The sequence below is a fragment of the Vanellus vanellus genome, assembly GCF_965231255.1.
Source record: "Vanellus vanellus genome assembly, chromosome: 1".
NCBI lineage: Eukaryota > Metazoa > Chordata > Aves > Charadriiformes > Charadriidae > Vanellus > Vanellus vanellus.
This window is the reverse complement of record NC_138905.1, coordinates 147,790,258-147,818,000: the sequence shown is the minus strand read 5'-3', so window position 1 is coordinate 147,818,000 and position 27,743 is coordinate 147,790,258. Positions and strand designations below refer to the sequence as shown.

Genomic DNA, 27,743 nt, shown 5'->3' with positions numbered 1-27,743 from the left:
AAAGAGTGGATTGAACAACCTAACCATTAGGCAAAATAGTTACCCTGTGAAGGCTATCAGCAACCTGACACCTTAACAGGACCTGTCTAGCTAAAAGGGGACTATGGTCTTTGGAAACAAAGCAGTGTTTTACCAGGAGGGGAATATCTGACTGCATTCCCTGTGGCCACACACTTGGCAGAGTTCTTGTCTCCATAAATATCACAGCTTGTGAGGGTTTTCATTTTAATGGTGGCATCTGGCAGTTTTCCATTATACCACAGAACATACATACCTTTTGGAACTGAAAAAAAAAAAAAAGAAAAAGAAGAAAGCACCTCACACTGAACAGCTTATTGAGTGGATCAAAAAGAAAAGTGTTTTGCAGAGACAAAGCATCTTTTCCACCTACTTTTTACCAGCTACATTTATAGGGCTGAGAATCATGAGTCTGTTGCATGGTATAAAAGGCACGAGTCCCAGATAACAAGTAAACCTGTTCTGAACCATGAAGGTCTTAAAATCTCTTCCAACAGCAGGTACTCTGGAGTTTGTTTCAAAGTCCTTTGAAGTGAAGACCCGTTCAATGGATATGCAACATTTTCTAAGTGCAATATGGCTTACTACCCTGCAAGAGTGATTTTTTTTTCCCCCATGTCACACTGGTCTAAGTACTGACATTTAGTAGGACTAAATTCTGGCCCTGAAATTTCACTTTGTCTTTATTAATAAAATGAGAAAAGAAATAATAGGCAAACCAACAGGCCACAGAGTAGAATGATGATAATTACAGCTAGAAAAATCTCAGTCTTACTTAGGTTCTATTAATAAACCAGGGTTTTGCTATTGCTCTATTTTTGATTAACCAATTTAAAATTTCGGTTCTGTTAAAAAAAAACCAAAACAAAACAAATGATGAAACAAACCACAGGTAGATTAAATTGCACATGACGAAATAGATTTCCTTCAAAATTAGTTTACTGTAATGAAACCTTCCCTCTCACCTTCCTTAATGGACAGCTTAGTCCACAGTGGAGTCCTGGAAAACAAAAGCTGCTTTTATTACCCTACACTGTTTTGTGCTTATCTTCATAAAGTTTGTAGGTTGCCTTAAACAGACAGAAAGTTTGTAAACGTATGTTCTTCCAAAGTGAGTTTTGCCAATAACATTCCCTGAGTGAGCTTTGCCAATCACATTCCCTGAGTGAGCTTTACATGTGGAAGATGATATGCTATCTTTTTCTTTCACTGTGAAAGTCACCTTACCCATCCAAAAAGTTAGTATGTGAGAAGTTTCTGAAATGTGACATTAGTAGCAGGAGGAAAAAAAATCTCACCCTAGACCAGGCTCAGCACTGCCGTACTCATTTGGAGCATGATGAGCATTAAGTCTTAAGAGCTGCCTTTTGGTAGCTGGTTTGCTTACCTTAAAGAAGAGATCTTTTTGCCTCTTGTTTGTTAAGAAGCAATAACTAATGTGGACCAAAATTTTAGTGATGACAAGGCAATAGTAATGTTAAGATTAGTTCATAAGCTGAGCCAAACTCCAAGCTTCCCTCTTTATCTCAACCTGCTACTGTGAAAGAAAACTTTTTATTTCACCAATAATTTTTAGAGAACAAAACCTTTCCCTGAGCATCTCTAACAAGCCATCAGTTACCTCATCACTCTTAATTTAAGTGCAAAGGATATTCTAAAACACACATCCTGCAGTGTGACCAGGTGCTCTCCAGCCTTCCTGTGATTACCGGCCTTTTTTTCGCAGCTCCTGAAATACCTTCCTCCAGAACACCAGAAATTACATGCTGAAATACCTTCCTCCAGAACACAAGGGCTTACACAAACTTGTCAGGTACAAACAGACAGAACTGTTGTCCACTACTTTTCCCCATGGTGTTCCTAATGTGAGAAAGTGGTGTTAAGAAAGTGATAAATTTCTGTTTCAGCATTTTTTAAATGTACCTACAAAACATAGTAAAAAACGTAGCCATTATTTCCCTGCATTTCAGGCTGTACCAATAATCTTTGCAGTTATTTATACTCTGCCTTGGAAACTTCAAGACTTCCAGTTAATTTCTATTTCAGAGGCTGGGGCAAAATAGTGCCGGTAAGAGAAAAGCCAATGAGAAGGGACTACACTCTAGTGTATTCAAACTACCCAGGGAAATTGAAAGTAGCCTGTGATCATAAGTATTAGAAATTAAGCTAAAATGAGATAAAAACCCAAATCAAGGAGTGGAAAATTACAAGACAGATCTTCCTGTGCCTCAGAGTTACTTAGCTGACAGCTAGTTTTTCAACTGATACTTCTTGTAATGGTCAGCCAGAACTGAAAAGACTGAATTCCATTTTTAATGCAAGAGAAGTCTTGTATAAATGTGGTAGTTTATTGTATTCATTTATTTTCCCTATACTTTTTAGCACTTGGTTTCTAAGCTGCCTGCCTTCTTACTTTATTAAAAAAAAGTCAAGTTAACATCAAATCAGAGTTGAGGCAAGAGCATTATGGGAGAGACAGAACAAGCATGAATAATATGTATTTTACTGATATTATTCATTGAAAGGGTAGAAAAAAGTAGTAGGATCATTTGTATTGCATGTTTGCATCCTCTGTTTCTCAATTGTATAACTATATTAGGGAAAGCATTGAATTGCACGTGTTGAAGAAAGCTTCAGCATCTTGTGTTCTGAGGTGCTTTCACCACTAATGCCTGCTTTTCCCACCTTTTTGATTGTACTGCAGTAACAAGGTTACTCTTGGATCCTCTAGATATTTGTATAGCCTCTAGTGGTCCCCTGTGTTTACTGTGTATTTATAAGCCCAAATAAGTTCACTTTGAAGTATGAAAGTGTATATATGCATGTATGTATATATAAGTATACGCACACGTAAATACACCCCCTAATTTACTGCCTACGTGTCTTCAGACTCTGACAGTTCTAGCTGTCTTGAGAGTCCAGCTGTTTTTCTTTGCTCTTCAAGTATCTATAACGCTTAGGCAAACTTCTGAAGACAAGAGCAGTCTCACAAACACCTGTGCAACTCTGAGTCCCTTGAGTAGGTTTGTACAAGTGTAGCTGGTAGAAATAGGTGGGTCGTTTGTGCCAGCAAACACAGAAGACTGTCTGACATGCTTTACTGTACTGGCTTGACGGGTTTTAACAGCAGCTCTCTTTTTAAGCAGTTAAAAATTCTCTAACTAATTTAAGCAGTTTCTCAGTGTATGCAAGGAGCAGATCTGCAGGGTGAGCAGGCACAACTTTCATTCTGTTGCTTTTTGAAGATGTGCGTTTTCAAGCACAGTCCTAATGAAAACCTCGAGTTCTGAAGCTGTATCACAACCTTTCTTCTGTCTGACCTGCCTTCCTAGCAGGCCACATAGAAATTAACCCAGAAAGTGCACCACAGGCTGTTGCCACTCTGTCTGTCAAGTTATTTTTGCTAGCTTCTGATTGCCACACCTGATACTCTTTAGATTAGCTCCAGCAAGGTTGCCCCATATGTGGTCACAGAGGGTTGCTTATTGCCTCACAGATCAAAATATTTCCCAGATCATAGTGCAGAGAAAGCTGTAAACTGTCATGCAAGGTCAAATTACTACTTTCTGCTGTAAGTCTTTTTTTCATGGTAGCCTGTGAGAGACAAGGACAGGCGGCATCTTATAACAGGAAGAATTGAGAGACAGTTGTCACTTAGGGATTGATTAGAGACAGTTGTACCCGGAGAGCTAGCCAGTGTGTAAAGGTACTACACAACGGGAAGGAAAGAGGGAGTAACTTCTGTTTGTATTATGGCAGCACTCAGGAGGGGAAAGCCCTAGTCCTGGATCCAACTTCTGTAGTGTTGGGCACTGCAGAAGATTGTGGAGATTAGTCTAATTTATATGGAAGAAGAAACTTGAATAACCTGTTGGTGAGGATGCATAGTGCTGTGGCTAAGACTCAGCTAGGAAATGGTTGAATACAGTGAGAGCTCAGGAGCTGAAACAGATCACGAGAAAAAAATCAGAAATGCTTTAATTGTTCTCATTGATACTTCCTGTTCTCTATTTGTGGGAAAGTGGATTGTCTTTATTTCAGAAAACTTGTTCTGATTCAGCCGCCAAACTGAAAATCCATTAACTGTCTATTTCCATGAGTATATGTATATGTACATATGTATACCATATATACATAGGTGTATACCATATATATGCATGTATAAGCACACCTATGTAAGGAGAGGAATATTCCTGAGGAAAGGGTTGCTATTCAATGCAAATGAGAGCAATCTCTGTTCTAGGTGGGAGGATAGAAGGGATTTCTTGATTGTCTGCAGGAGTTTTAATTCTCTAGCATCTTCAGTAACTGATGCTTTCTTCTGCAGGCTTTTCCATGAACATTTCTGGAATATAAAAAGCAAGTGAGGGGTAAACTACTCTCTGGGGACTCCGAAGTCCCAGTTTTAGATTTTTTAAAACTGTGATCCATGTTTGAGTTTTGAAACATGACATAAATAAATAGGTTAGTTCCACCTAATCCTAATCCTTGTATGGTGCCAGGATAGTGCATCAAACGTAGGCTCTTTCAAAATCTATCATGGGAACATTTCTGATTAGGTTAGCCTGTTAACATTGAGTTTTTCCATGCCTACGTTCTGCTTTTCTAATTGCATAACCATGGAGCTGAGTAAAGGGGGATTTCTGACTTTCGTTTCTGACCTGGATTGGTTCTTAGCTTCTCAACTAGTAGGGAAACACCCTAATTTTTGCTCATCCTTCTCTTAGGTAAAACTCTTTATGTGTCATACTAGAAGAATACAGAGAGAAATTTTATTCCAATAAATCCAGTTTAATGTTTCTGCTTAAAAAAAATAAATGTGGTTTTATTTTTTTATTATTTAACAGGTTTGATTTTTTTCTTTTTTGTTTCACTTTTTTAGAACACCTAATTTAAATCAAATGCTGGAAAGCAACACTTTAATTTGAAGCTTACATAGAAATATTTCAGTATTCACACACTTTGTTTTTCTGAAACTAATCTCATAATTTAACCAAAGTAATACAGTTCTTTGCAGCTGAAACTGCTCTTTTGTCTCATTTCTAATGAGCTGCTTGTATCTTTGCAATACTTATGTCTTGCATGTAGTCTGTTGGGTTTACAATACTGCTTTTGTGTTGGAGAGAGGCATTTTACCTTAACAGCGAGTTCCCTTACAATACAACCATCTCATTGTGAATGTAAATAATTCATTTACACCGATAACTCTTATTCAGAGTTTTGTTTCCTGACAGTGATTACTTGCTGAAATGGCTTTATACAAACTTAGCCTGAATATTTTTTTTGAGTGGCACTATAGCTGGGAAACTTTGGTTGACAGTTCATGTTTCCCAAACTCTTTGTCTAAATTGTCAGAGCCAAAACTACATGTAGCAGCTTCTAGTTCTTATTTTCTCTTCTTTTCCATAACTTCACCTAAGAAATCTGAGAGGATTTTGGGAATATAGCATAGAGACTTTCAGGACACCACAGATTGAAAGTTAGGTAAGAGTCAGGAAAAGTCTGAGATATTAGTTCCGTAAGAAAATCCCTTCCTTCTCTCTCCTTCCTACTGTAATAACCTAGACTATGTTGGCTCTACCAAGTGTAGAAGTGTATTTAGAAGTCTTTTTTTTTTTTTCATTGAAGAGGGTTCTGAGCAAGTATTTGTAAATTGGGCAGATGTACAGTGCTACAGTTGCCATTTTGAGGTTGTGGCACAGACTAATAAATTATTCTGTCATCTTTAAAAAAGGAAAACTTTCTGCACATATTATTTTAAAATATTGGTGCTCTTTTTTTGCAATTGCATGGTTTTCTTATGACTGCTATTGTTCATCTAGACCTTGGTTGCTCGCTTGCTAGACTTTGCAGGAACAAATTCTATTACTGTTCAGTCTTATGATATCACATAGGAACCCCACCCTCCTGTGAGTATAAGTAAAACAAAAATGGAAAGTTTAGGGATTGATTATAAAACCAGCCTAACCATTCAGATCTACAGTTTTCATTCCTAAACAACCTAATACTGAAAAAATTACAGCTTGTGCATTAGAGAAAGGTAAATGAAATACTGAAAGTGCTGAAGGTTGATTGATGGTGATGGTGGGATACAAATAAAAATGATGCGTAGTTAATGGACGGAGTCCGTTTATGTGCACACTGTCATTCACACTCCAGGACAGAATGGCAACAAAACTTAGCATGCGAATAAAATATCCTGTTCAGAAGACTCTGTTCTCATCCTGGTATTGCTGTCATCCAAACTTTCTTTCAAGTCTGCACCCAATTTTTGATTATGCTTTTGATTTTCATTTGCAGTCCTATTTTGCTAGTTTGATTTTAAAACACAGAGATGACAGTTCTGTGAGAGTTTCTCTGGCTGTAGCAAGAGGAGGGCTTTGGTCTCTATCTGTTGTTCAAGCCCATTCTCTTCTATGCATGGAAGAATGAGTCTGTCTTTATTTTCCTCACTGATGCCTTCGTAGAATCACAGAATAGAATAATTTAGTTTGGAAGAGACCTTTAAATCATCGAGTCCAACCATAAACCTAACACTCCCCAGTCCACCACTAAACCATGTCCCTAAGTGCCACATCTACACATCTTTTAAATGCCTCCAGGGATGATGACTCAACAATCCCTGTTACTATGTCTTTCTTCAAACGTGGTAGTTTGTCCCAAAATATAGAAATTTTAGCTGACCACAATTATCCCTGAGAAGTGACTTGTTAGCATAGCAGTTTGTTTAACAGGAACAAACAGGTAATTAGATGTCACCTATAAGTTCGTGTAGGAAAATATTAATAGTCATCATCACTAACGCAAAGTAAACATTAACACTATAATCACTACTACTACGGTTACTGATAACTGTGTGATGATTTATTACAGCTTTTTCCCAATTTAAAAATAGCAATTTATGCACTAATGAGATAATGTAAAATATCATTATAGAGTAATTTCAAAAAATATCTCATTACTGTAGAGCCAATCTTGTTAGTCTTTGGTGTTCAGAAGTCTCGTGGAACTTAGGCAGAGTTCAAGTGGCTGTGTATTTCTGGAACAGAGCTCCTATTGTGTTTGTTATGTGGTTGCATGCCTTCTAAAAACCTAGTGCTAATTGCTTTGCTTCTATAAATATGTGTGTATTGATCCCTAATATTTTTACCACCGCTGTTTTGGGTAAAACCAGAATAACTTAGATCTGGGACTTGCTTGAACAATGTAAGAAAGATTAACTATCAACAAAAATTAATTTTCTTTTCTTTTTTTTTTTTAAAATTTAAGAGAGCTCAGCTGGTTCTACTCATGTTTAAATAAGCTTCCAATAAAAACATTTCTCAACGTTAAACTTTAAAAAATAATTCTAAATATTTATGATTTGTTCAGGAACATAAATGCTATTTGGACAGACTTCAAATGTGGAGGAAGCTTTCTGTAGGAAGCATACAAAGTGGTTTCATTCATGAAATAAGCATCAATTCTGAATTGCAGAGATCTATTAAAAATTAAAAGATATTTTAAAAGGACGGAATAGTTTAAAGTCCTAAAAAAAGTGTAATAAAATGTCAGGAACTTATTGGAGATTTTTTTTCCTACATGAAATTCCCTCCTGATTTATCTGTTGAATTTTTTACATGCATGATCAACTTGTGTATGTCTAAGAGTAAAGTCTCCATGGATTTTAATGGGATTCAAGCTCATGTACTTTTTATTTCACCAGAGTAAATCTATGAAGCAGGACTACACAAATCCTATTGTTGCCCTGCATGGGTATTTGCGATCATGGCATTATTCTAGCTGTTTCTGTGTTTTGTGGTTGTCTAGACATGTCTGACCTAGCTTTACACTAACTGTCTAAGTGTTCACCTGGCTTCTTAAGTGAGCTTTGCAGGCAGCATTGAACTCATGACTCCTATGGCTAGGAGTCTTTTGAACTGTCTGCAGTTTGTAGAGAAATTTCACTCGTATGTGTCCTTGCAATTTGATAGTCACAAGGATCACTGGAATATAAACACAATGTCTGCCTCAAAGCCATGGCATTTGGATCAGATGGGGACTATTAGCTAAGTATTGGCGAGACCTTAATTTTGTTTGCAGATATTTTGATTGGCTTGATAAATTGCCTCCTCTGTTAAACCCAACATGTTTGAAGATTGTGATAAGCAGTTAGCTAACCTTAGATAGCACTGGGTAACAGCATAACACTGCTGTTACTTGGGTGTGCATGCATTGTCTTTTAGAGAAAGTTAACTACCATATATTAAAGAATATTTCAAAGAACTTTGAGAAGGTTGGTACATTTGTTAACAACCTGTATGTTATACACATGGTTCTGCCGGTGATTTTTCTAAATTTTGGGCAGCTTTTTAGAACTATTTAGGGCTGATGCCGATATCAAAACACTACTGGAGCTGAGCATCCATTTGTAATCTTATTGCTAACTTTTAGTGAGGTATTAACACTTTCGTTGTTCAATCAACCAGATTGTGAGGACTTTCTCAGTGCAAGAAAAAAGGCTCTTTCTGCAGCTCAGTAGCTCCATGTGTGGCTTAAATCAGCCCATAAGCTGAGTGTTACAAATGCATGTAGTATACAGAAAACCTGATCAGGCCCTGAAATAATTGGTAATGTAACTGTTTATGTCTTCTATGAAACTCAGTTCTTCCTGAAACTGAGTTCTTCTTAATAAGACATGATAACTTTAAGACTCACTTATTTTCTTTTTCATAATGCATTTTGGATAAAATGATCTTAAAATCTTTGCCTCATTGTGTTGGTATTTTGAATTAAAATCCTGTGATATCAAATCTAAAATTTATACCTGATGGTTCTCCCAGTTTATGTCTGTTTATATCCATGAGAGCCCACATGCCACAAGAACTGTACTCTTCTTTCAAAACCTGAACACTTATTTACCATACAATTGTATTACAATTGTATTTTCTGCCTCTGCCTAGGAAAACAATATATCTTTGAAAGGAACTTTAAGTCTTTTTTGTTGTTGTAGTGATATAACAGTTTACCTGTATTTATTTATTTATTTTATTTTTAATTTGAATTTTACTGGGAATGTCTGAGGCTAGATGCTGATTTATTTTGATGGAAGTGGCTGCTGCTTAGTTTTCTTCTGTTTCAAGGTTAGACCTTTAATGTGAATAAGACCAAATTCTCTTTAGCATTAGCAAGCAGTGCTTCATTTTTTTTTCACTGGAAGAGAACTTGGCCCAACATATTCAGGAGAAATTATCATCTTATAATCTATTTATATGCTTAACTGCAATGATTAAACAAAAATGGATTCCAAGCACTGTGTTCTGGTCCTGAACTTTGTCCCTGATCCTGCCAAGATTCAATGGCATGCCAATTTGCATTGCTAAGTCTAGTCCCATTAATGTTCACCAGAATTCCTTACTGTTGAACTTCCAGCTAGATACATACATAAGCCCTAAAAAGATCAGAGCTCTTTATTCCATGTATTCTATCTTGGTAAAAGAGCTAGATGTAGTTCCCCACTATTACCGATTCCTATGTAATGACATTTATTACTGCAGTTTGAGGCAAGTCTCATTACCAGAAGCTGCTAGACTCCTATTTAGTTATTAGCTGGGTACAATTAGAGTTGCATTAATCAGTTGTGCTTGTTCAGCTGAGTTCAGATTTTCTTTTGCTAAAGGGAAGATCCAAGTTTATAAGCCAGTACTTCAGACAATTTGAAACCATGGCCTTAAATAATCCTGGATGTTCTGACCATATGCAGTCAAAAAAGTATGTGGTACTTAATGAATTAGAGAGAACGATTATAATCTTTAACCACTATTTGTATCCACATTAATGTCTGTTTTTGCAGCATTACATCTAGTCTTCCTAATGATATGTACATACCAAAGTCTTACATGACAAACCAGCCTGCCTATTTTTTTCAGAACCATCTATCTTTTCAGGTACTTTAAAACTCTTCAGCATCTAATCGTTAGTCTGAAATTTGTGGGACACTCATCTTTACATGTGAAGATTCCTGTTTATCTTCATCTTTGTGCTGGATGGCTTCTTAAGGTTTAGACAAATTAACTGTTACCCACCTGAGATAAGCAGGGATGAAACAAGGAAAGCCAAGGCCACCTTGGAACTAAACCTGGCAAGGGATGTCAAGCTCAACAGGAAGGGCTTCTTCAAGTATATTGGAGGCAAAAGGAAGACCAGAGAAGCTGTGGGCCCACTGTTGAATGAGACAGGAGCCATGGTGACAGAGGATGCGGAGAAGGCGGAGTTATTGAATGCCTTCTTTGCGTCGGTCTTTACTACTTGGCCGAGCCCTCAGGAGTCCCAGGCCTTGGAGAAAGTAACGGGGAAAGAGGAAGACTTCCCCTGGGTTGAGGAGGATCTAGTGAGGGACCAGTTAGGTCAATTAGATATTCACAAGTCCATGGGCCCTGATGGGATGCACCCGAGAGTGCTGAGGGAGCTGGCAGAGGTCATTGCTGGGCCACTCTCCACCATCTTTGAAAGGTCCTGGAGAACAGGCGAGGTGCCTGAGGACTGGAGGAAAGCCAATGTCACTCCGGTCTTCAAAAAGGGCAAGAAGGAGGACCCGGGGAACTACAGGCCGGTCAGCCTCACCTCCATCCCTGGAAAGATGATGGAACAGATTGTCCTGGGCGTCATCTCAAGGCACGTGGAGGAAGAGAAGGCTATCAGAAGTACTCAGCATGGATTCACCAAGGGGAAATCATGCCTGACTAATCTGATAGCCTTCTATGATGGTGTGACTGGATGGACAGATGAGGGAAGAGCGGCAGATGTGGTCTACCTTGACTTCAGCAAGGCGTTTGACACGGTCTCCCACAGCATCCTCATAGGGAAGCTTAGGAAGAGTGGGTTAGATGAATGGACAGTAAGGTGGATAGAAAACTGGTTGCAAGACAGAGCTCAGAGGGTTGTGGTTAGGGGCGCAGAGTTGAGTTGGAGGTCAGTGACGAGTGGTGTTCCCCAGGGGTCAGTACTGGGTCCAGTCCTGTTCAATATATTCATTAATGACTTGGATGAGGGGATAGAGTGCTCCCTCAGCAAGTTTGCTGATGATACAAAGCTGGGAGGGGTGGCTGACACACCAGAAGGCTGTGCCGCCATACAGAGAGACCTGGACAGGCTGGAGAGTTGGGCGGAGAGGAATCTTATGAAATTCAATAAGGGCAAGTGTAGGGTGCTGCACCTGGGGAGGAATAACCCCATGCAGCAGTACAGATAGGGGGCTGACCTCCTGGAGAGCAGCTCTGTGGAAAGGGACCTGGGAGTCCTGGTGGACAACAGGATGACCATGAGCCAGCAATGTGCCCTGGTGGCCAAGAAGGCAAATGGCATTCTGGGGTGCATCAAGAAGAATGTGGCCAGCAGGTCGAGGGAGGTCATCCTCCCCCTCTATTCTGCCCTGGTGAGGCCGCATCTGGAGTATTGTGTCCAGTTTTGGGCTCCCCAGTTCAAGAAGGACAGGGATCTGCTGCAGATGGTCCAGCAAAGGGCTACAAAAGATTATTAGGGGATTAGAACATCTCTCTTATGAAGAAAGACTGAGGGAATTGGGTCTCTTTAGTCTGGAAAAAAAGACAGTTGAGGGGGGACCTGATCAATGCTTATAAATACTTAAAGGTTGGGTGCCAGGAGGATGGGGCCAGGCTCTTTTCGGTGGTGCCCATTGACAGGACAAGAGGTAACGGGCACAAACTTGAGTATAGGAAGTTCCACCTAAACATGAGGAGGAACTTCTTTACCTTGAGGGTGGTAGAGCACTGGAACAGGCTGCCCAGGGAGGTGGTGGAGTCTCCATCTCTGGAGACATTCAAAACCTGCCTGGACATGTTCCTGTGCAACCTGCTCTAAGGTGTCCCTGCTCTGGCAGGGGGTTTGGACTAGATGATCTCCAGAGGTCCCTTCCAACCCTATGATTCTATGATTCTAAGCAATACCACAGAACTGTGGTATTTCACTGTACCTTACTTCACTGCTCAGTAGCTTCCCTGAAGAAAGCTCTCTGGGTTTTGAGTGGCTGATGATTTCCTCATTCTAGGGGTCTTGGGGATTGCTGCAAAAAAGTCCTGAGTTCAGCGTAGTTCCCAGACTTCAGTGGTTTGAATTGCTCTCTGGAGATTTTTGAAGACCGTGGAGAGGGGAAGGTGCCTCTATGGGAAAGGGAAAAGTCTAACAGAAGCTGTTGGCCTGCTAGGGCCAAGTTTACATCAATTCTGACTATGCAGGTTAGAACAGGATTTATACTTACTTAATTTTGGGTCAATTAACTCTGGAGAAAGTAAAACAACAATTTAGATCTCAATTTATAGGTTAATATATACCCTGTGGGGTCAGAAAGAGGGCAGTATAAGTAAAAAAAAAAAAAGTGCCTTTCAGTGTAAGAGTGACATTATTTTAGAGTTAGGCTACATCACCAGTAAGAGCTATCTGAATAATATTCAGCAAGTACACTGATACCAAGGATGCTAAAAGGAAAATAAATGCTAGTGGTCTCAGCTAAAGAAAGGAGTACAGAGCTTGTCCTGGGCTATTAAATCTTGGAAGTGTGAAAACATGGAAAATCTTGCATTGACTAAACCAAATCAAATTCAAAAACCTTTGGATGAATGAGTGAAAAGGCAAGGTGGGCTGAAGGGAATGAGTCTAAATTGAAAGCAGAAGAGTTGCTTAGGTTTAGCTAAATGGATTTCATAGTGATTTTGTTCCAAGTTAGGATGATTTCAGGGCTGATGAGATGAGAAATCTGGAAAGATTTATTGATGTGGAACACACGTGCTAGAGGACACGTGTGTTGAGGCAATGGGGAAAAGTGATATGCTGTATTATTTCTAGTTTCATGTCAGTCATCTTAGGTTTTAACTTTGAGCCACTCTGCTTAGCACTGAAAGTCTCTTTAACAAATTTCTGCTGAGATAAATGGGGATCATGATGACAAAGTGATACAGGCTGTGATTTGCAATTTTTGTTGGGTAGGAGAAAAAGTACCTTGTCTTCCTGAAAAATACATAATCCATATTTCTCAGTAGTTCTACCTGAAGAGTAGACCTTACAGTTATTGGGGAAGAAAATATTTAAAGTGATTACTTATGTTTTCTACAAAATAATGTTATTTTTTTTTCTCCACAGTAAAACCAACAGTTATTGATGTTGACATTTATGTCAACAGCATTGGTCCTGTATCATCTATAAATATGGTAAGTGACTTGCTAACACAGATTTTTATCTGGACTGCTTGTCTTGGCATCAGTAATGGCTTTTGAAAGAGACAATAAATACCACTGGGATAAGTTGTTTTGATTGTTGATTTAGTTCTGTTTTCGCTATAGCTCTGTTTTTCAGATGACCCTTTTCTGTCTCTTCAAGAGAAGAACAAACCTACAAGCAATATTATGCTCTGTGTTGTCTACCACAAAATGCTGGTAGATCTTGAATAGTAAAATAGCCATCTTAGGAAAAAATAAGTATGAAGCAAAACTATTATCAGGAAAATTCTTGAATCAATGTTTCAAGATTCAATCAAATATACAGAGCTTCATAATGTGGAGTTAATGGGAGTCATCACATACTATCAGTACATTTATTTGAAATTCATCATCTCTGCAGTGGTTGCTTTTCTTTCTCTAAGTTATCAACAATCTTTAGCCTTAAAGTATAATTTTGAAAAAAGTATACATAGCTGTACTGCGTATGTAAAGGCAGGAGAAACTGAAAGAGTCTGTGTGATAGTGTGACAATAATGAACTTGGCAAAACATAACAGTTGGTCAGTTGTGGTCGTCTTAACTCCAGGGTATACCTCAGTTCTGCAGCAACACATTCAGATTTAGAAAGCAAGCTGGGTATTTATGTAACTATGGAGGTATGGGTTACCATGGCTGCTTGTGCACCTTCAAGTTTGAGTTCAGCACAGTATTCCTCTTTGTAAACTAGGCTGAATTTTTTCTTAATACAGCTTGGAAATGGAGGACTTGTTAATATCTTAATTTACTTAAAACTCTTACACTAACCTCTTCAAAGCAATGATTTTCTTTTTTTCACAATAACATTCAAAGGCTGCTGTGTACAATGGTCATATAAGAAAGTAATAAATGCACTGCATGTATGTTTTGTATTTTTGGAACAAAAGCTCTTATATTTGAAAGGTGGTCATTCAGCCTGATTGTTTGGTTTTGCCTCTGTATGTGGGAGAATGTAAATTATTGCAGTGAATCAAATACTGGGTGGTCAGAGACTCTTACGCCCCCTGGCAATGGGAAATCTGGCGAGTAAAGATAGAGCAAATTATGCGCTAGGAACAACTTGGACACATATTCAAAGAGTGTGAAATGTATTGGTAATATTTCATGTAAAGCACTGAATGTCAGGCAATGGGAGTACCTGCTCCATTCTCAAACTAATAAATAGCTAATTATCTTGCCCTTCCCTGACTGCGTACCAAAATAACTTGTCCAGGGAATGATTTATTGGAAGATCTATTCTCCTTATGGTCCTCTGACTTGCATTTATGTATACTCTAGGAATGGGTAATCTTTTCAAAAGCAATGCGGGCAATGGTGAGGATACTTACTTTTCAAAGTCTTTTTGCTCTTTGCCCCTCTGAATTAGCTTGCAAGTAGCATTTTGGGGTGCTGGAAATGTATGTGGAATAATAATTAAGAAAGCACTTTATCGAAACCGTTTCAGGGAGGAAGAAGAAAAAAATAATAGAAGGAACCAGCTGTTCTTGGAAGATTATTATGGCACAGTCAAAACATGACTAGTTTACTTATCTCTTAACATTGAGTTCAGGATATCTTATGGCACCAAGATGGAAAGATGCACCAAGATATCAATTTTAAAAATGCATACTGTATCTCTTTGATAGTCAACAGTTTTATTAAGATAGTGAGTGTATGGCACAGAGATATTTCTTGGTTACAGCTGAAAAAACCCATGTATAATCTGTAAGAACAGAACAATAAATAAAATAATGATGAAATATAAAATGTAGGTACCTGAAGTTTTAAGGACTCAAGTCTGCTTAAAGCTATATTTAAACTTCTGAATAGAAATTGACTTTGTTTCAGATACGTTTATGGACAGTGTATCCCACTGAAACTGAATCTGAACTAGCTAAGCACTTTGGAGTTTTATTTCTGTCCTCAAATGTCATTATCAATATAGGAAATTAACACTGGGCTCTCAAATGTAGCAAACTTATGTGTCCAAAAGCTCCATTTTTGCTCTATTACTTCGGAGTGTGTCCAAACTTACATGAGAGGGCAGAAATGAGCTTGCAGTCTCAAATTTACAATGAAGATGAGAAGTCCTCCTCACAAACCTACAAGCTATGGTGCCGTATGATAACTTGTCTCTACTATGACAGAACTGATTGAGGAGCTATTTTTCCCCCCATTTGTGTTATTCCAACAGTTTGGCTACAGTATGCAGTAGCTCTGTGGTGCTCTACTGGAAAAACAAATTACACATTTTTTTTGAATTAAAAAAAATAATTTAAAAAAATAATCTGTTTTTAAGTAAGCAGTTTTTCATGTAGCCTGTGAACTGCTGGAGCATGGGTACAACAGAAACAGTAGCTGGAAATTACCTGTGGCAGAGGAAGAGGAAGGAAGGGACCATCTTCAGTCTGATTCCTGTCATATAACTGAACTCTCAAAGGCAGACGAATGTGTGTGAAAATTGTGTACAGCATTAAGAACAGTATTCCAGGAGAAAAATAAGAGTATCCTTGTGAGAATCTATATGTGCTGTATTTCTCAGCAGGAAAGGAACTTATAGTTTTTCTGCCCTAAATTATTATTAAAAGTTGAGCTATTCTGTCAAGGCAACTTGTCAAGATGGTAGTTGATTGAGCAAAAGAAAGGTGATTACATTGATTTCCATCTCTTCTATTTCAAGAGTGAGATCATCAACATGTTCAAGGAGGACTTCCCTGCTGTGTACTTCCAAACTTAGTCCTTAGCTCTATCACTTTTTTCTTAATCTGCAGCACTTCTGATGGAAAATCATGTTGAGCTTCTCTAGAGATCAAACTCTGCAGGTATATTTTCTTATCAGTTTTCATCAGCGCTTTTCATCCTGTGAGTGAAACCTAGGAAGTAAAATAATTTTCTTTAAGTTATCTATTCAACAAGTGTTCAGTTGAATGTTCAAGCCAATTTTGTAAAGCAAAGCTTTTCAGATGTCAATAACTTTGTTGTAATTATGATTAGACTTGAATATGAATATTAATATCTAACTGTTTCTTTAACAGTCAGGAAAAAGACATTTGCTACCAGACAGATGAATTGTATGTGAATGCTTGTCACCCTGAGGAAAAAGAAATCCTCTTAGGCTGAGGCTGGAAGTGACACAAGGGGAAGAAATGTTAGGGATCCCTTCAAAAAGGCTTGCAGTCTACTCTGTGAAAAAGGTGGCATAATCCACAGGAGTATATGTCTTAAACTGCCTTCCAGACTGTTTGCAGAAGTTTTATGCCACTTCCACTAAAGGCCTTACCAGTGTTTCATTTCCTAGTTGCTTTCAAAAGTATCTATTTAGAGCCTCAAGATTTCCAGAAAAAACAGGAGTGATTGTGAGAAGGTAATGTAGATGCTCTTCTATTACAGACTCATCATTATAACATCTTTATGATGACAATAGAAACTTGTTTTCTGGATAGACAGTGGTGACTCTTCCATTATCTGTGACATGGAAAATTCCTTTGGGGCATGGTCTGAAAAAAGCCAAATTAAATCTTTCTGTAAACATGTTATATCCCTTTGTGTTGGTTTTCATCTCTTCATAAAGTAAGTTACAGAAATCTGCAACTTGTCATTTCATGTTACAATGTCATTAGAAACCCTGAGTTGTAGGATACAGTATCCGTCCATATCTACTGCAAGATTTTATTTCAACTTTTCTGTATTAAAAAAAAAACTTTGTTATATGTGTAATCACAATGAACATGCTTCCACTGCTGTTAGGGATCTTCTAAGTGAGTTTTTTAAACTTGAAAATTCATCTGCAATCTTGTTTTTATTTTCACTCCCCACTTTATATTTTAAAGCAGGTGTATGAATTCCAGACGATTCTGTTTTCATACCTTAGTGTCTTTTTTTTTTTTTTTTTTTTTTTTTTTAACACTTCCTGTTCAAAATGCTGTCCAGGAAGCATATACTTTTTCATTAGAATCCATGCTCCAATTTTTGTCAACAGCCCAATTCTTGTCGACAACAACAAAGTTTTATCAGTTGCTTTATAAAACTTAGATCTTAATGTATCTTAATGTAGCCTGGTTTTCTGCAGATAAGCAGTAGTCTTGTGTATAAAAGAACAGAAAAAGGAGAGAGGACATGTCAATATGCAAAGTGGGAATCAGATGTAACTGATGGGAAAAAAAATCCCCTATAAGTAGTTTTGTGAGACAGACATGTAAACACACTGAGATTACATAGACTATTAAATCTCAATAGCATCAAAATCTGCGTGTTTGTGTGTACACACATATAGCCTTAAATGAGTAGCTACAGGAATCTGAGGCTGCAGCACAAGTTGCTAGTGAAGGAAGAATTTGACACCTGCATGGTTTTAGCAACTGGAACCTCATTTTAATGCAGTTGTACAGAAAGTATGTTGAAGAGAGAGTGTGAGAAACAAGCTTATAAACTGAATTTACCTGTTCATAAAACAATTAATTGGTTATCTGCTGAATATATGCTCATCTCTTTATTCTTAGGTAATCTGAAAACATAATTCATAGAGTGTTTCTTTGGTGTCTTTCATCACTTCATTCTTTTCTGTCCACTCTCCAGGCTATGTCATATATCTTTATGGATGCTGTATTTCCCTTTTGTTCAGTTAAGTGTTGTAGAATAAAAGCAATCTACTCTTTTTTGCCCCTTAATGTATTGATAGAATTCTTTGAACTTAAGTTTCAAAGTCCCCACATGCTTATTTTGCTTCTCCACTAGACATGATAGGTATTTAAAAGAATAGTCTTGATGTGGAGACTTGTCTAAAATATTATTCAGAGCTTATATTTAAGTCTGAATTCTTGCATATTTTTAGTCTCTATGTCTATTTACTTGATATTTAAAACTATTATTTGAGCATCTCCAATTATAGAAACATAACTTGGTGAATCTTTCCATAATAATGCAAAGCTAATTTAAATCCAGATTTCATCTGTTTTTCACCCCACTCTGTAGCCCCAAATATTTCCTTTACAGGCTTCTTCTCAAAGATAATTCTAGACACCATTTCAGCACAAGCCCATATCCTGTTCTTCATTGTTAACTTGGAGTGTTTTTTTTCTAACTGTATCTCACTGTATTACCTAATCTGAGTTTTCCAGTTGCTGAGTTCAGATCCTCTCTAAAATAATGGAATTCCTTGTGATCTTTGTATTTTTCCCTGCAATTTTTACAAGCTGCTTTTTTTGCTCTGTGACCTAAGACAACACTCCAGTCCTGGATTAAGTTTTAGTTTGAGTGAGTCTGTTCATTTATGAGGACTAAGATACTAATCATACACTTAAACAGTCTGCTAGATTATGGTCGACTGTCAATAAATTTGGATCACTCATGATAAAAATGGTATGAATTATAGAAAACTTTTAAGCTGCATGGATTTTTGCTGATAAATCAAAATCATCTCACATAGAGACTCATTCTTGTTCTTTCAAGCTCCGGAAGTCAGTGCCTCACTAAGAAAATGTTTCTGGGATGTAGTATTAGTAAGCTGAAACTTGAGTCTATTTATGACTTCTGTTCCACCATTGAGCTTGTGAGAGGCTAATATAATCTCAGAAGTGAAACTGAGTGGCAGGGAGGAAGCTGGAGGGAAAAAATGAGCATGGATTGATTTTTTTCACATATCACCTTGGCAGCCTCTACTTTTGGTCTCCTTTAGAGCCTCACTTTGTGTAACTAAAACATGACCTAGCTGAGAGATGCTTGGATAAAGGCCTTAGGCTTCTCTTGTTTGAGGTGCAATGGGATGGACTAGCATAATGTTCATTTTTCTGTAACGAAGCTTGCGTACTGTGATGTGTAGCGGTAAAATACTTATAGCAATAAGTTACTACATTGGCAGGAAATCCAGTTTGCTTCTTGGAGGAATGATAATTTCTGTCACAAGTCTTTGGTAAGGGACTGATCTTCTGTCTGCTGGTCTGTCTTATCAGAGTTCAAGCAGATTGTCAAATACGGGTAACTTGGCCTTAGTGCTGTCTCAAAAGGTGTATAACAAATGAGCAATTTACTTTCAGTAATATAGGACAATGAAATGTCTCATTTGCTCAGTGACAGGCATTGCAAAAATATCTGAAGAACAGCTGGACTGAATGTTTTTTCCATAGCTGAACAGTGCTACAGTATCTAACAGGTACCTCATCTTTGAGCAAATGAGTTTGCCTTTGTACAAAGTATGGAAAGAAAATACTTTCCATCCTGATGCTAATTCTTATGCTTGATTTCTCCCACTTCAATAAGCTATTTCTTGGGCCTACAGACGCTAGGCTTTAGAGTAAGTGTATGCAGTTACAGTTCCTTTTGAAAGTAACAGTTGCCTTCCTTGTCTATCCAGTGCTACATAGCTTCACTTTCTTTATTGCCAACATTTGGGAAAGTTAATTTAGAAAAGCTACGGCTAAATTACTGCAAAAGATATTGAATTACCTTAGGGTATATTGCGTGTCTCTTTGCCTAAATCAATTTAGGTTTTGAGTGGTCAAGCATTTATCAACTTTGTTTTAGAGCTTGAGCTTTCCATGATTGCTCCATGAAAGAGTAATTACTTTTGTGTCGACCTGTTTATTGGATTCCTGCATGATATTGACATAATTTAAACCATGGTTTTGAGAGTTTGGTCTTCCTTAGTTCTTTCACTGATGGATTTACCCAAGAAGTAAATGGATGTTGCTGATTGGTCCTGTAAATAACAGAGCAGTCCTAATGACAATTTTTTGTAAAATTTCATGGTATAAAGTTTTGGGAATACAGACCGAGACATTGCAGCATCCATGGAGTGATTCTAGTGGCATTATAAATGTGCTTGTAGTTAGGAAGGAATATCTCAATACAGTGTGACGCCATATTGTTCCTAATTGGGTCACAGAAGAGTCTTCATGTTTCTCTAATGTTTTTTGGTTGGTAAAAAATGAATATTATTCACCAGTGTCATTTAAATATCAGAACAATGCCCTTCATTTTTCACACCATTCTTGCAATGAATAAATCCCAGAAGAACCCACGTATCTTAATTTTTTTCCACATGAGAGCTTTTCATCAGTCTAATTGGACATAATTTGCTTTATTGCCTTATCATTGAAAAATAAGGTTTAGAGAAATGTATTTAATTTCCCTTCAAGCTTTTTTAGTGAACATGGTATCCCTTGACTCTTAAGTACTCTCAGGCATGCTTTTTCTGGTACAGACAAGGTATTTCTGTAGAACTGAAGAATAAAACAAATGCTTGGTTTCTGCAATTAAAAAAATCTGCAGAGTGCAGGGATGTATCTGTATCCCAAACACCCCCATGCTTTTGTTAACATCATACACTTTTCTCCTTTTAAATCACTGTAGTCTTCATTTATATATATCAGTCTGGAAAAGGGACTTTTATGTGGCCCAAAATAGTGATATTCTGGGTTCTTTATACCTTAGATTTCTTCCTCAAAGCTCTCTCCCTGTCTGTCTTCTTGTGCATCTGCTTTTTGTTAGACCTGTAAGATGCAGGTGTTGGACAAGCTGTTTTCTGCCCTTAAAACTGCTCTTTCCTCCAGAAACGTGTTTTTTCTTACTTCCAAAAATGACATTTGCAACCCTTGAATGCTGAAGAAATTTGGTGAGAAGATTTTTTTTTAACTATTATTAGCTTGTTGCATACTACAGAGAAGCAGACGATTTTAACCGTAGCGTTTTGGATGTGTTTTGGTTAAACATCATAGGTATTACAGTGAAGTAGAGACACTCCATTAAGAATAGCAACAAATATTTTAATGTTAATATAATAATTTTACAAAGTTTTTTTTTTAAGTTTTAAATAGTAGAGATAAGGGAACTTTCAGGGGTCTAAGAGATGAAATTCTCAAGGCTGTTGTGAGATTCTTAAATGAAAAAACTGCTACCCTCTTTTCTGACTGTTTCCTTTGCTTACCCCAAGACTAGCTGTGTGTGCTTGGAGCTTATCTAGGAAACTACATTCCTTGGGAGACTTGGGAGCAGGGATAACTGTTTCTTGCTTTCTCTGACTTGCGTTTGGCATACTTTGCAAGAACAGAATTTTCAAAAGTGCTTGAGGAACTTAATCATGGGAGGTATTAAATACCTAGCTACAGGAACCTGTTGTAATTCTCATACATATGACTTGACAGATTGAGGGCCGTGTTCACAAAGGTATGAAGGTGTCAAGCTTTCTTACAGTGCCTAACTTACCATAAATTTCAGTGATTGTAAAATACTTACATCAGTCTGAGCTCCACTTACATTTTCCTTGCATAGATAGTGAATACTTGATTTAGGTGGGATTAGAAATCTAGAAGAAATCTGTATAAGTCTTGGCACCTTATGTAAGTATTCTTTCATAGGAATTCTAGTCTTGTAATAATAGTATTGTTGTACCTGCTGCGATTTGAGGTGTAAAAAAGTAACTTTTGAAAGAAGGAAATTAGGCCAGCTGTGATAAAGAAGGTATATTTGGAAAAATGGAGAAACCCTTGGTCATGCAGACACTTCATCATGTTTGACATAGACACAGTGATGCTTACACTGTCATGTAGTCCGCTTCAGTATTAATATTCTTCTCTGAAGGGAAAAGTTCCTGTGAAGACTGCATGGGAGAAACAGAACAAATATGATGCACCACAGTGAACTGTGACAGAGGAGGAAAGGCAAAAATGATTGGCTACTATTTTGAGAACATTTCACAAGACAGCGATGCTATTTCAGACCTCCTGGTCCTTATCCTTGAGAGAGATTACTAAAACCTTCAAAAGAAGAAACCTGGAATCTAAATTTCACAATTGTGTTGAATATGGACAAGCACAAGCTCAATAGTGGCATTGGTTTTATGTCTCTGTAAAACTTGTGCTCCTGGTAACCTCTGCAAGTGGTAACTACTTGTCACTTTTCCTGTCTGCTGCACCTTTTCCTGATTCAGTTGTACATGCTAACCTTTAACTTGATTGTACGTTAATTAATGTAACTTATTTTTACCCAGAACATGTTCATCTAAACAGGCTTGAAGTTTGTGATGTCTCTCTCAGATCAGAAAAAGGGCATGAGTGCCCAAGATTTCGTGGTTTTTTTTTTTTTTTTTTTTTTTTTTTTTTTCCTAGCTGTACTGTTTACCCAACAAGAATAAATTACCTCCGTTTTCAGACCTTGCCTCTCAAAATCATTCTTGGAAACAGTAGCTAGTGGACTCAAGGGATAGTGAGCTTTGGCTGATAGTTCATGTTTGGTAAAGTGTGTCGGTTAACAGACAAAGAAATAACTGCCATCTGCTTACACACACTCCATGTATCAGACTCATAGTTCTGTGCTTTCAAATGGCTTTTCAGGTAGCTATTTCCCTGAGGTATATTTACTGCAGTGTGCACAGTATGGTTTTTTCATTACCTAGAAGGTCTGTAGGTTGAGGTTGAATTACAAGGCAATCAAAACAGTGAACTGTAGAAAGGTATGACCTTATTCTTTCAATTTATAGAGACTATTATATTGTAATAAAACATCTTTTTGTCCAATAATGTCAGTTACTTAATTTTACTGCTTTTAGTAATTTAAGACTTGAGATCACCAAGCTGTTTGCTGGACTTCCCCGCTGCAAATGGAAATGAAAAATTTCTTCCTGTATTACTTATCTGCCTCAGTCTTGGTCTTCATTTCTCTGGGTGAAATTGTCACTTGATCACGTGCTTACTAAACATCTGGCCATCTTTAAGGCAAAGCAGTTTCAATTTTCCTAAATTGGACTTCATGCATTATGCAAACGTTACTTCATTAGACACTGAGATGAGCTATCAAGCTATATTGTTTGGTCAGAATAATGTAGGCTTGCCTCTCCTCTCAATGCTGGTTTGAAATCAGACTAACAATTTTGGATAAATTCAGTTCATGCAATCATTTTTCTTGTGATTCAATTAGGGCATACATAGGGATCTAGGTAAATGCAGTCAATGATTTTGTCTCTGTTCCTGACTTGTACTGATACCTATGTGCAATGTGTGAAACAGCATAAACAATAAAAGAGCTAAATTAATCTCTCAATAAGTGACTGGAACTATGCCAGGCATAAATTTGAGCCACATTCTCCTAAAATATTCCACACTGGGAGGCTAATAATAAGATCCAAAGTAACTCAAAGTTCATTTTGGTAGTAGAACATATTGGATCCTCACTGACTTCTGTCTTTTCTTTTCATTTGCACTATCGTGGAGAGTGCAAAGTGAAACACCAGTAAATTGGGCAATTTATTCTGTGCTGATGGGGCCAAATAAACAAGTGATGCATACAGCAGTGAAGGATCTGCCTAATGTCTCATGTTGTGCTCTGAATTCCACCGGGGGCCCAGGTTCTCACCTGACATAGATGGCTGACTGCATCAACATAAATGGAAGTGTGTGGATCTGTGCTAGTCCATAGGCTGCTGCTTGTAGAGTGTATTTAAAAAAGAAAAACACAGACTGCAAGATTGTCTGATTGCACTTACCTGAAAGCTACTAAGTTTATCTTCATTATTTTCCCTGCAATGTGTTCTCTAACTCTCTGGTGTCTGAAACTGTATTTATGTAAATATGGCTGAGCATTTCTTTGCCATCTGGATAGTACTGTAAGAGTGGTATAAAGAGAAGGAAAGTGAAAACAAATGTAGGAAGCCTAGGAGAATGCCTTAAAAAATTAAATTGGACCTATATTTTGGAAGTTGCCTAACTGGACTAGCACACAAAGCTTTTCACAGATTGTGGCACAAATAGATTAGCAAACTATGAAAAGGCAGATTAAAATAATTATTTAGGAGTTTCTTTTGGATTTCCAAAAAATCTGGCTAAACTTATCATGTGAATTTTCTAGCTAATGGGAACAATGATAGCTGATATGTTGAATGGTCAACTTGTGTTTGTTCTTTGGTTTAGCCCAGATTTGTGCATGAAACTTTTGCTGACATAGCAGTGTTTACAACTGTGACCTATTTCAAAATACCTCACCAGAAAAGCCATCAGCTAGAGCATGGAGTAAAAACGTTTTGCTCATAAAGCCCACTGTGCTTGGAGAATCAGCAACTGGGTACAACTCTTGGGTACAGAAGTACCTGTGCTGGCAGTTACATTTGCTGGCATTGTGCAAGTAAGACCGTATCAGCAGATTAAAAGGGTAAGCTTATTTAGGAGGAAAAATATAAACATCAATTTATTTCTCACAAAAAACCCCTGCCATACTTTCCTAGGTCTCATGTACCTGGAAATGTTTTTTTTTGCTGTTGCTGATATATCTTAGCCTGTACATATATATATAGTCTGTGATAATACATTAGCATATCTCAAATTTTAAACTTTCCATAGGTCTAGAGTTACAAGGGTCTTTGTAACACTCTGAATAAAATGACAAACAAACCAGCAATGAAAAATTTAATTAAATAGAAATAAGGGACATGACGAAAATCTGTCAGCTCGTAAATAAGTGACCTGATTTATGCTGAGTATCATAAGGAAGCCAAAGTCAGGAACTGGATTTGAAAGTGCTTTTTCATTATTTCTGTGTCTAATTGAACCTTACAAGGCTCAGCTTCCATTTTTGTTCAGAAATCTGAAGCTCTTCCATGGGCTAAATCTCCAGTTGTTTTAATTGAGTATTTTCCAGGAGGAGAAGCAGGACAGGGTTAGTTTTACTTAGGAAACTGTATATAATTTTAGCCTTACTTAGTAAAATATTTTCCTGGATTATAAAATTGCAGTAAAAATGTGAAATCAGGGTATAAGTACTTGGGGTTGATGTTTTAATCTACTTGAACAGCTGCATAATATTTTTCTTTATAAATACTGGGTTTCAGCTGACTGTTGTAAAGAGTTGGGGTAAACATTTCAACAGCAGATATCCATGACAAAACTTTTATTTGCCAAAAGCGGTTCAGACAGTGGTTCGGCTGTTTCTGAAACAAAAATAGGAAGAAGCGTTTTTTTTCACATTCAAAAGTGAGCGTCAGTCCACCTCTCCCCAAACTTTACCACCTCATGGTAGTTAGAAAGGACATTAAATTTCAAGGCTCTGGGGAGGAGGGAGAGAGAGAATGGTGCATTTCCTGTATGTCAGAGATGCCTTCTGTTGTCACCGTGAAAATCTGCCTGCAAGTCTGTTTGCACATGCTCTGCAGAGAAAAAAGATTTTAGCAGCTTAAGTATCTGATTCCACCTGTGTTGCATATGTTTCAGTGTGAGTGTAGGCCAGATTTCCTCAAGAGTTTACATTTGAGGTGCTGCAGCTGATGTGAAAGAACAGTATCGTATGCTTCTAGTGATCTTGCTGCACTGCAGCAGCATGGAGGAGGGTTACCTGATGCAACAGACAAGGGGCCAGGGGTAGCATCAGGTGCTGGAATGCAAGAAATAAATGTGAGAAGAACTGACAGATACATGGGTATTTTGAAGAGGGTAAAAGACTGAGGACTGGGTAACTGTAATGAATAGGAATGGACTGAAGAGTTGGGGTATGGAGAAATCAGGATTGGAGGTAAAAAAAGAGCAGGGTGAAAAGAAAAGGGGCATGCCATGGAGAATGGATAGAAACATTGTTAGTAGAGGCTTCATGCTCTTCTAAAGTCTAAGAGGGAATTCAAGACCACGCTCATATTCCTTTTCCTAGCTGTGTGCGAATTTGAATATAAGCATCTTCATTGATATATTCATACTGCCTATGTGGATGGCTGTCAGCTGTGAACTAGAGTCCATCTATTTTGCCTTATCTGAGCAGCCAACTGAGTCACTCTGAAGGTGGAGTGAGCATGCAGGGCCAGTGTATAACTGGAAAGATGACCACATGATCTAGGCTTAGGCCTGGATCTGCTTAATCTAAAAGAACTGTACAGGCATAGCCCCCATATTCCTTACCATTCTTATTCTGACATTAAACTTTTGTGAAATGCACTAGCAAACTCTCCTGGTCCTCAAAGGGAGTGGCAAACAATAGTTAATAATTACTGGGAACTAAGATGGTCTTTTGGCTCAGAGCTCACTGTGTTGGAACTAATATTTTGAACTCTGTTTATTTATCTACAGAAATGACAATATAGGGGCATGTAATAGATTGGTTTATACATAAAAGACTAGGAAAGCATTCAGAAAAGTTATATTTAAAGACTTTTTGAGATTGAAAAGTCAGTTATGGTTGACTTTTTTGCTCACTTGCACTCAAGCTTAATGCAGTCCTACATTTCTTGATAATCCACCATGTTTATGCAAAACCCACCATGTTTATGCAAAAACAGTTTATCCTCCAGCATACACAAAGCTTCTCTGATCTAGGACTCTTTGTTCATTAAAGCATATTTCTCTTTATTGCTATTGCAGTACCAATGGGTGCTTGCAGGGAGATAACAGGAAGGTTATAGCAGCAGAATGCTGTTGCAATAGAACTAGATCCTGCTTCTGCCAAAGAAAATTTGGTAGGATGAGTTACAAGATGTTTATAGCAAACTTCTCAGAATGGCTATTAGTTGGATCTTCCTCTCTTTAAGAACCTAATTTGACACTCTGTGGTCTGATATCCAGCAGTGCAATAGATACCGAACTGATGAGTATTGAATATATGGTATTATATATTGCCTAATGGAAAATACTCTGAAAAAAACCAAGAAAACCTTGTTTCAAGCACCTAAAGGTGCTATGAATTTTTAATTTAATCTCTACCTCTGAGAGTATGATGAGACTTTTCTTAAACTCCTTTTCTGAAAAACAAAACAAAACAAAACAAAACATCTAGGAAGATGAGTGAGTATTAATCCCCTTGACATACATTTCTTGGCATATGGAAATGAACTTAGTGAAATTCTGGGCTTTCCTTATATTGCTTACTGTAAATTGACATAATCTACAAAATTCATGGGATCTCCTAAGAGAATTAGAAAGCAGGGACTTCCAGTTTGTGTTGCTTCCATACACAACCGAGGAACACTCTGTCTTGTCCTCATTTTATTATCTTCTTCTGCCTGCAGCTGATAGATATAAGTTCTTCTGCAATGAAGCATGATTTAAGTAAGGTTTAATATCCTGTCACTGTTTAAAAAAAGTGTTTTGATTTCTTTAATAGCTCAGTCGTGGATTTCTGGGATGTCCAGTGAAAGTAGCTTTGAGACTTAAAAGACATCCTTCACTGGTAGTGTATCAGATGGAGGTGTAGTTCCATCTTTAGTGAAATGCTTGAATTAATCTTAATTTTACCACATAGCTTTTTTGTGTCTGTGTAGAGGAGGTGTTGGAAATCCACATACATATTATCTGACAAAAAGCTTTCAAAGGATGGATTGCCTGCTTGTTGTTTGACTATATCTGTTTCAGGACTAGTTTAAAACAAACAAATAAACTGGGAAAAACAAAGGCTGAGAGAGCTGGGACTCTTTAGCCTGGAGAAGACAAGGCTGAGGGGAGACCTTATTATTGCTTACAAGTATCTAAAGGGTGGGTTGAGGAGGATGGAGCCAGACTCTTTTTAGTGGTTCCCAGTGACAGGACGAGGGGCAATGGGC

At 37.7% G+C, this 27,743-nt stretch overlaps 1 protein-coding gene across 1 annotated transcript in view; it reads left to right on the top strand.

Annotated features, from left to right (window-relative positions):
• GABRG3 (gamma-aminobutyric acid type A receptor subunit gamma3) overlaps positions 1 to 27,743 on the top strand; it is a gene marked incomplete at both ends in the record, with an annotated part of 332,566 nt that overhangs the window by 7,200 nt on the left and 297,623 nt on the right. The window contains one exon of the mRNA XM_082498342.1: positions 13,153 to 13,220. Coding sequence (XP_082354468.1) covers positions 13,153 to 13,220 — 68 coding nt within the window. The remainder of the gene's footprint in view (positions 1 to 13,152; positions 13,221 to 27,743) is intronic.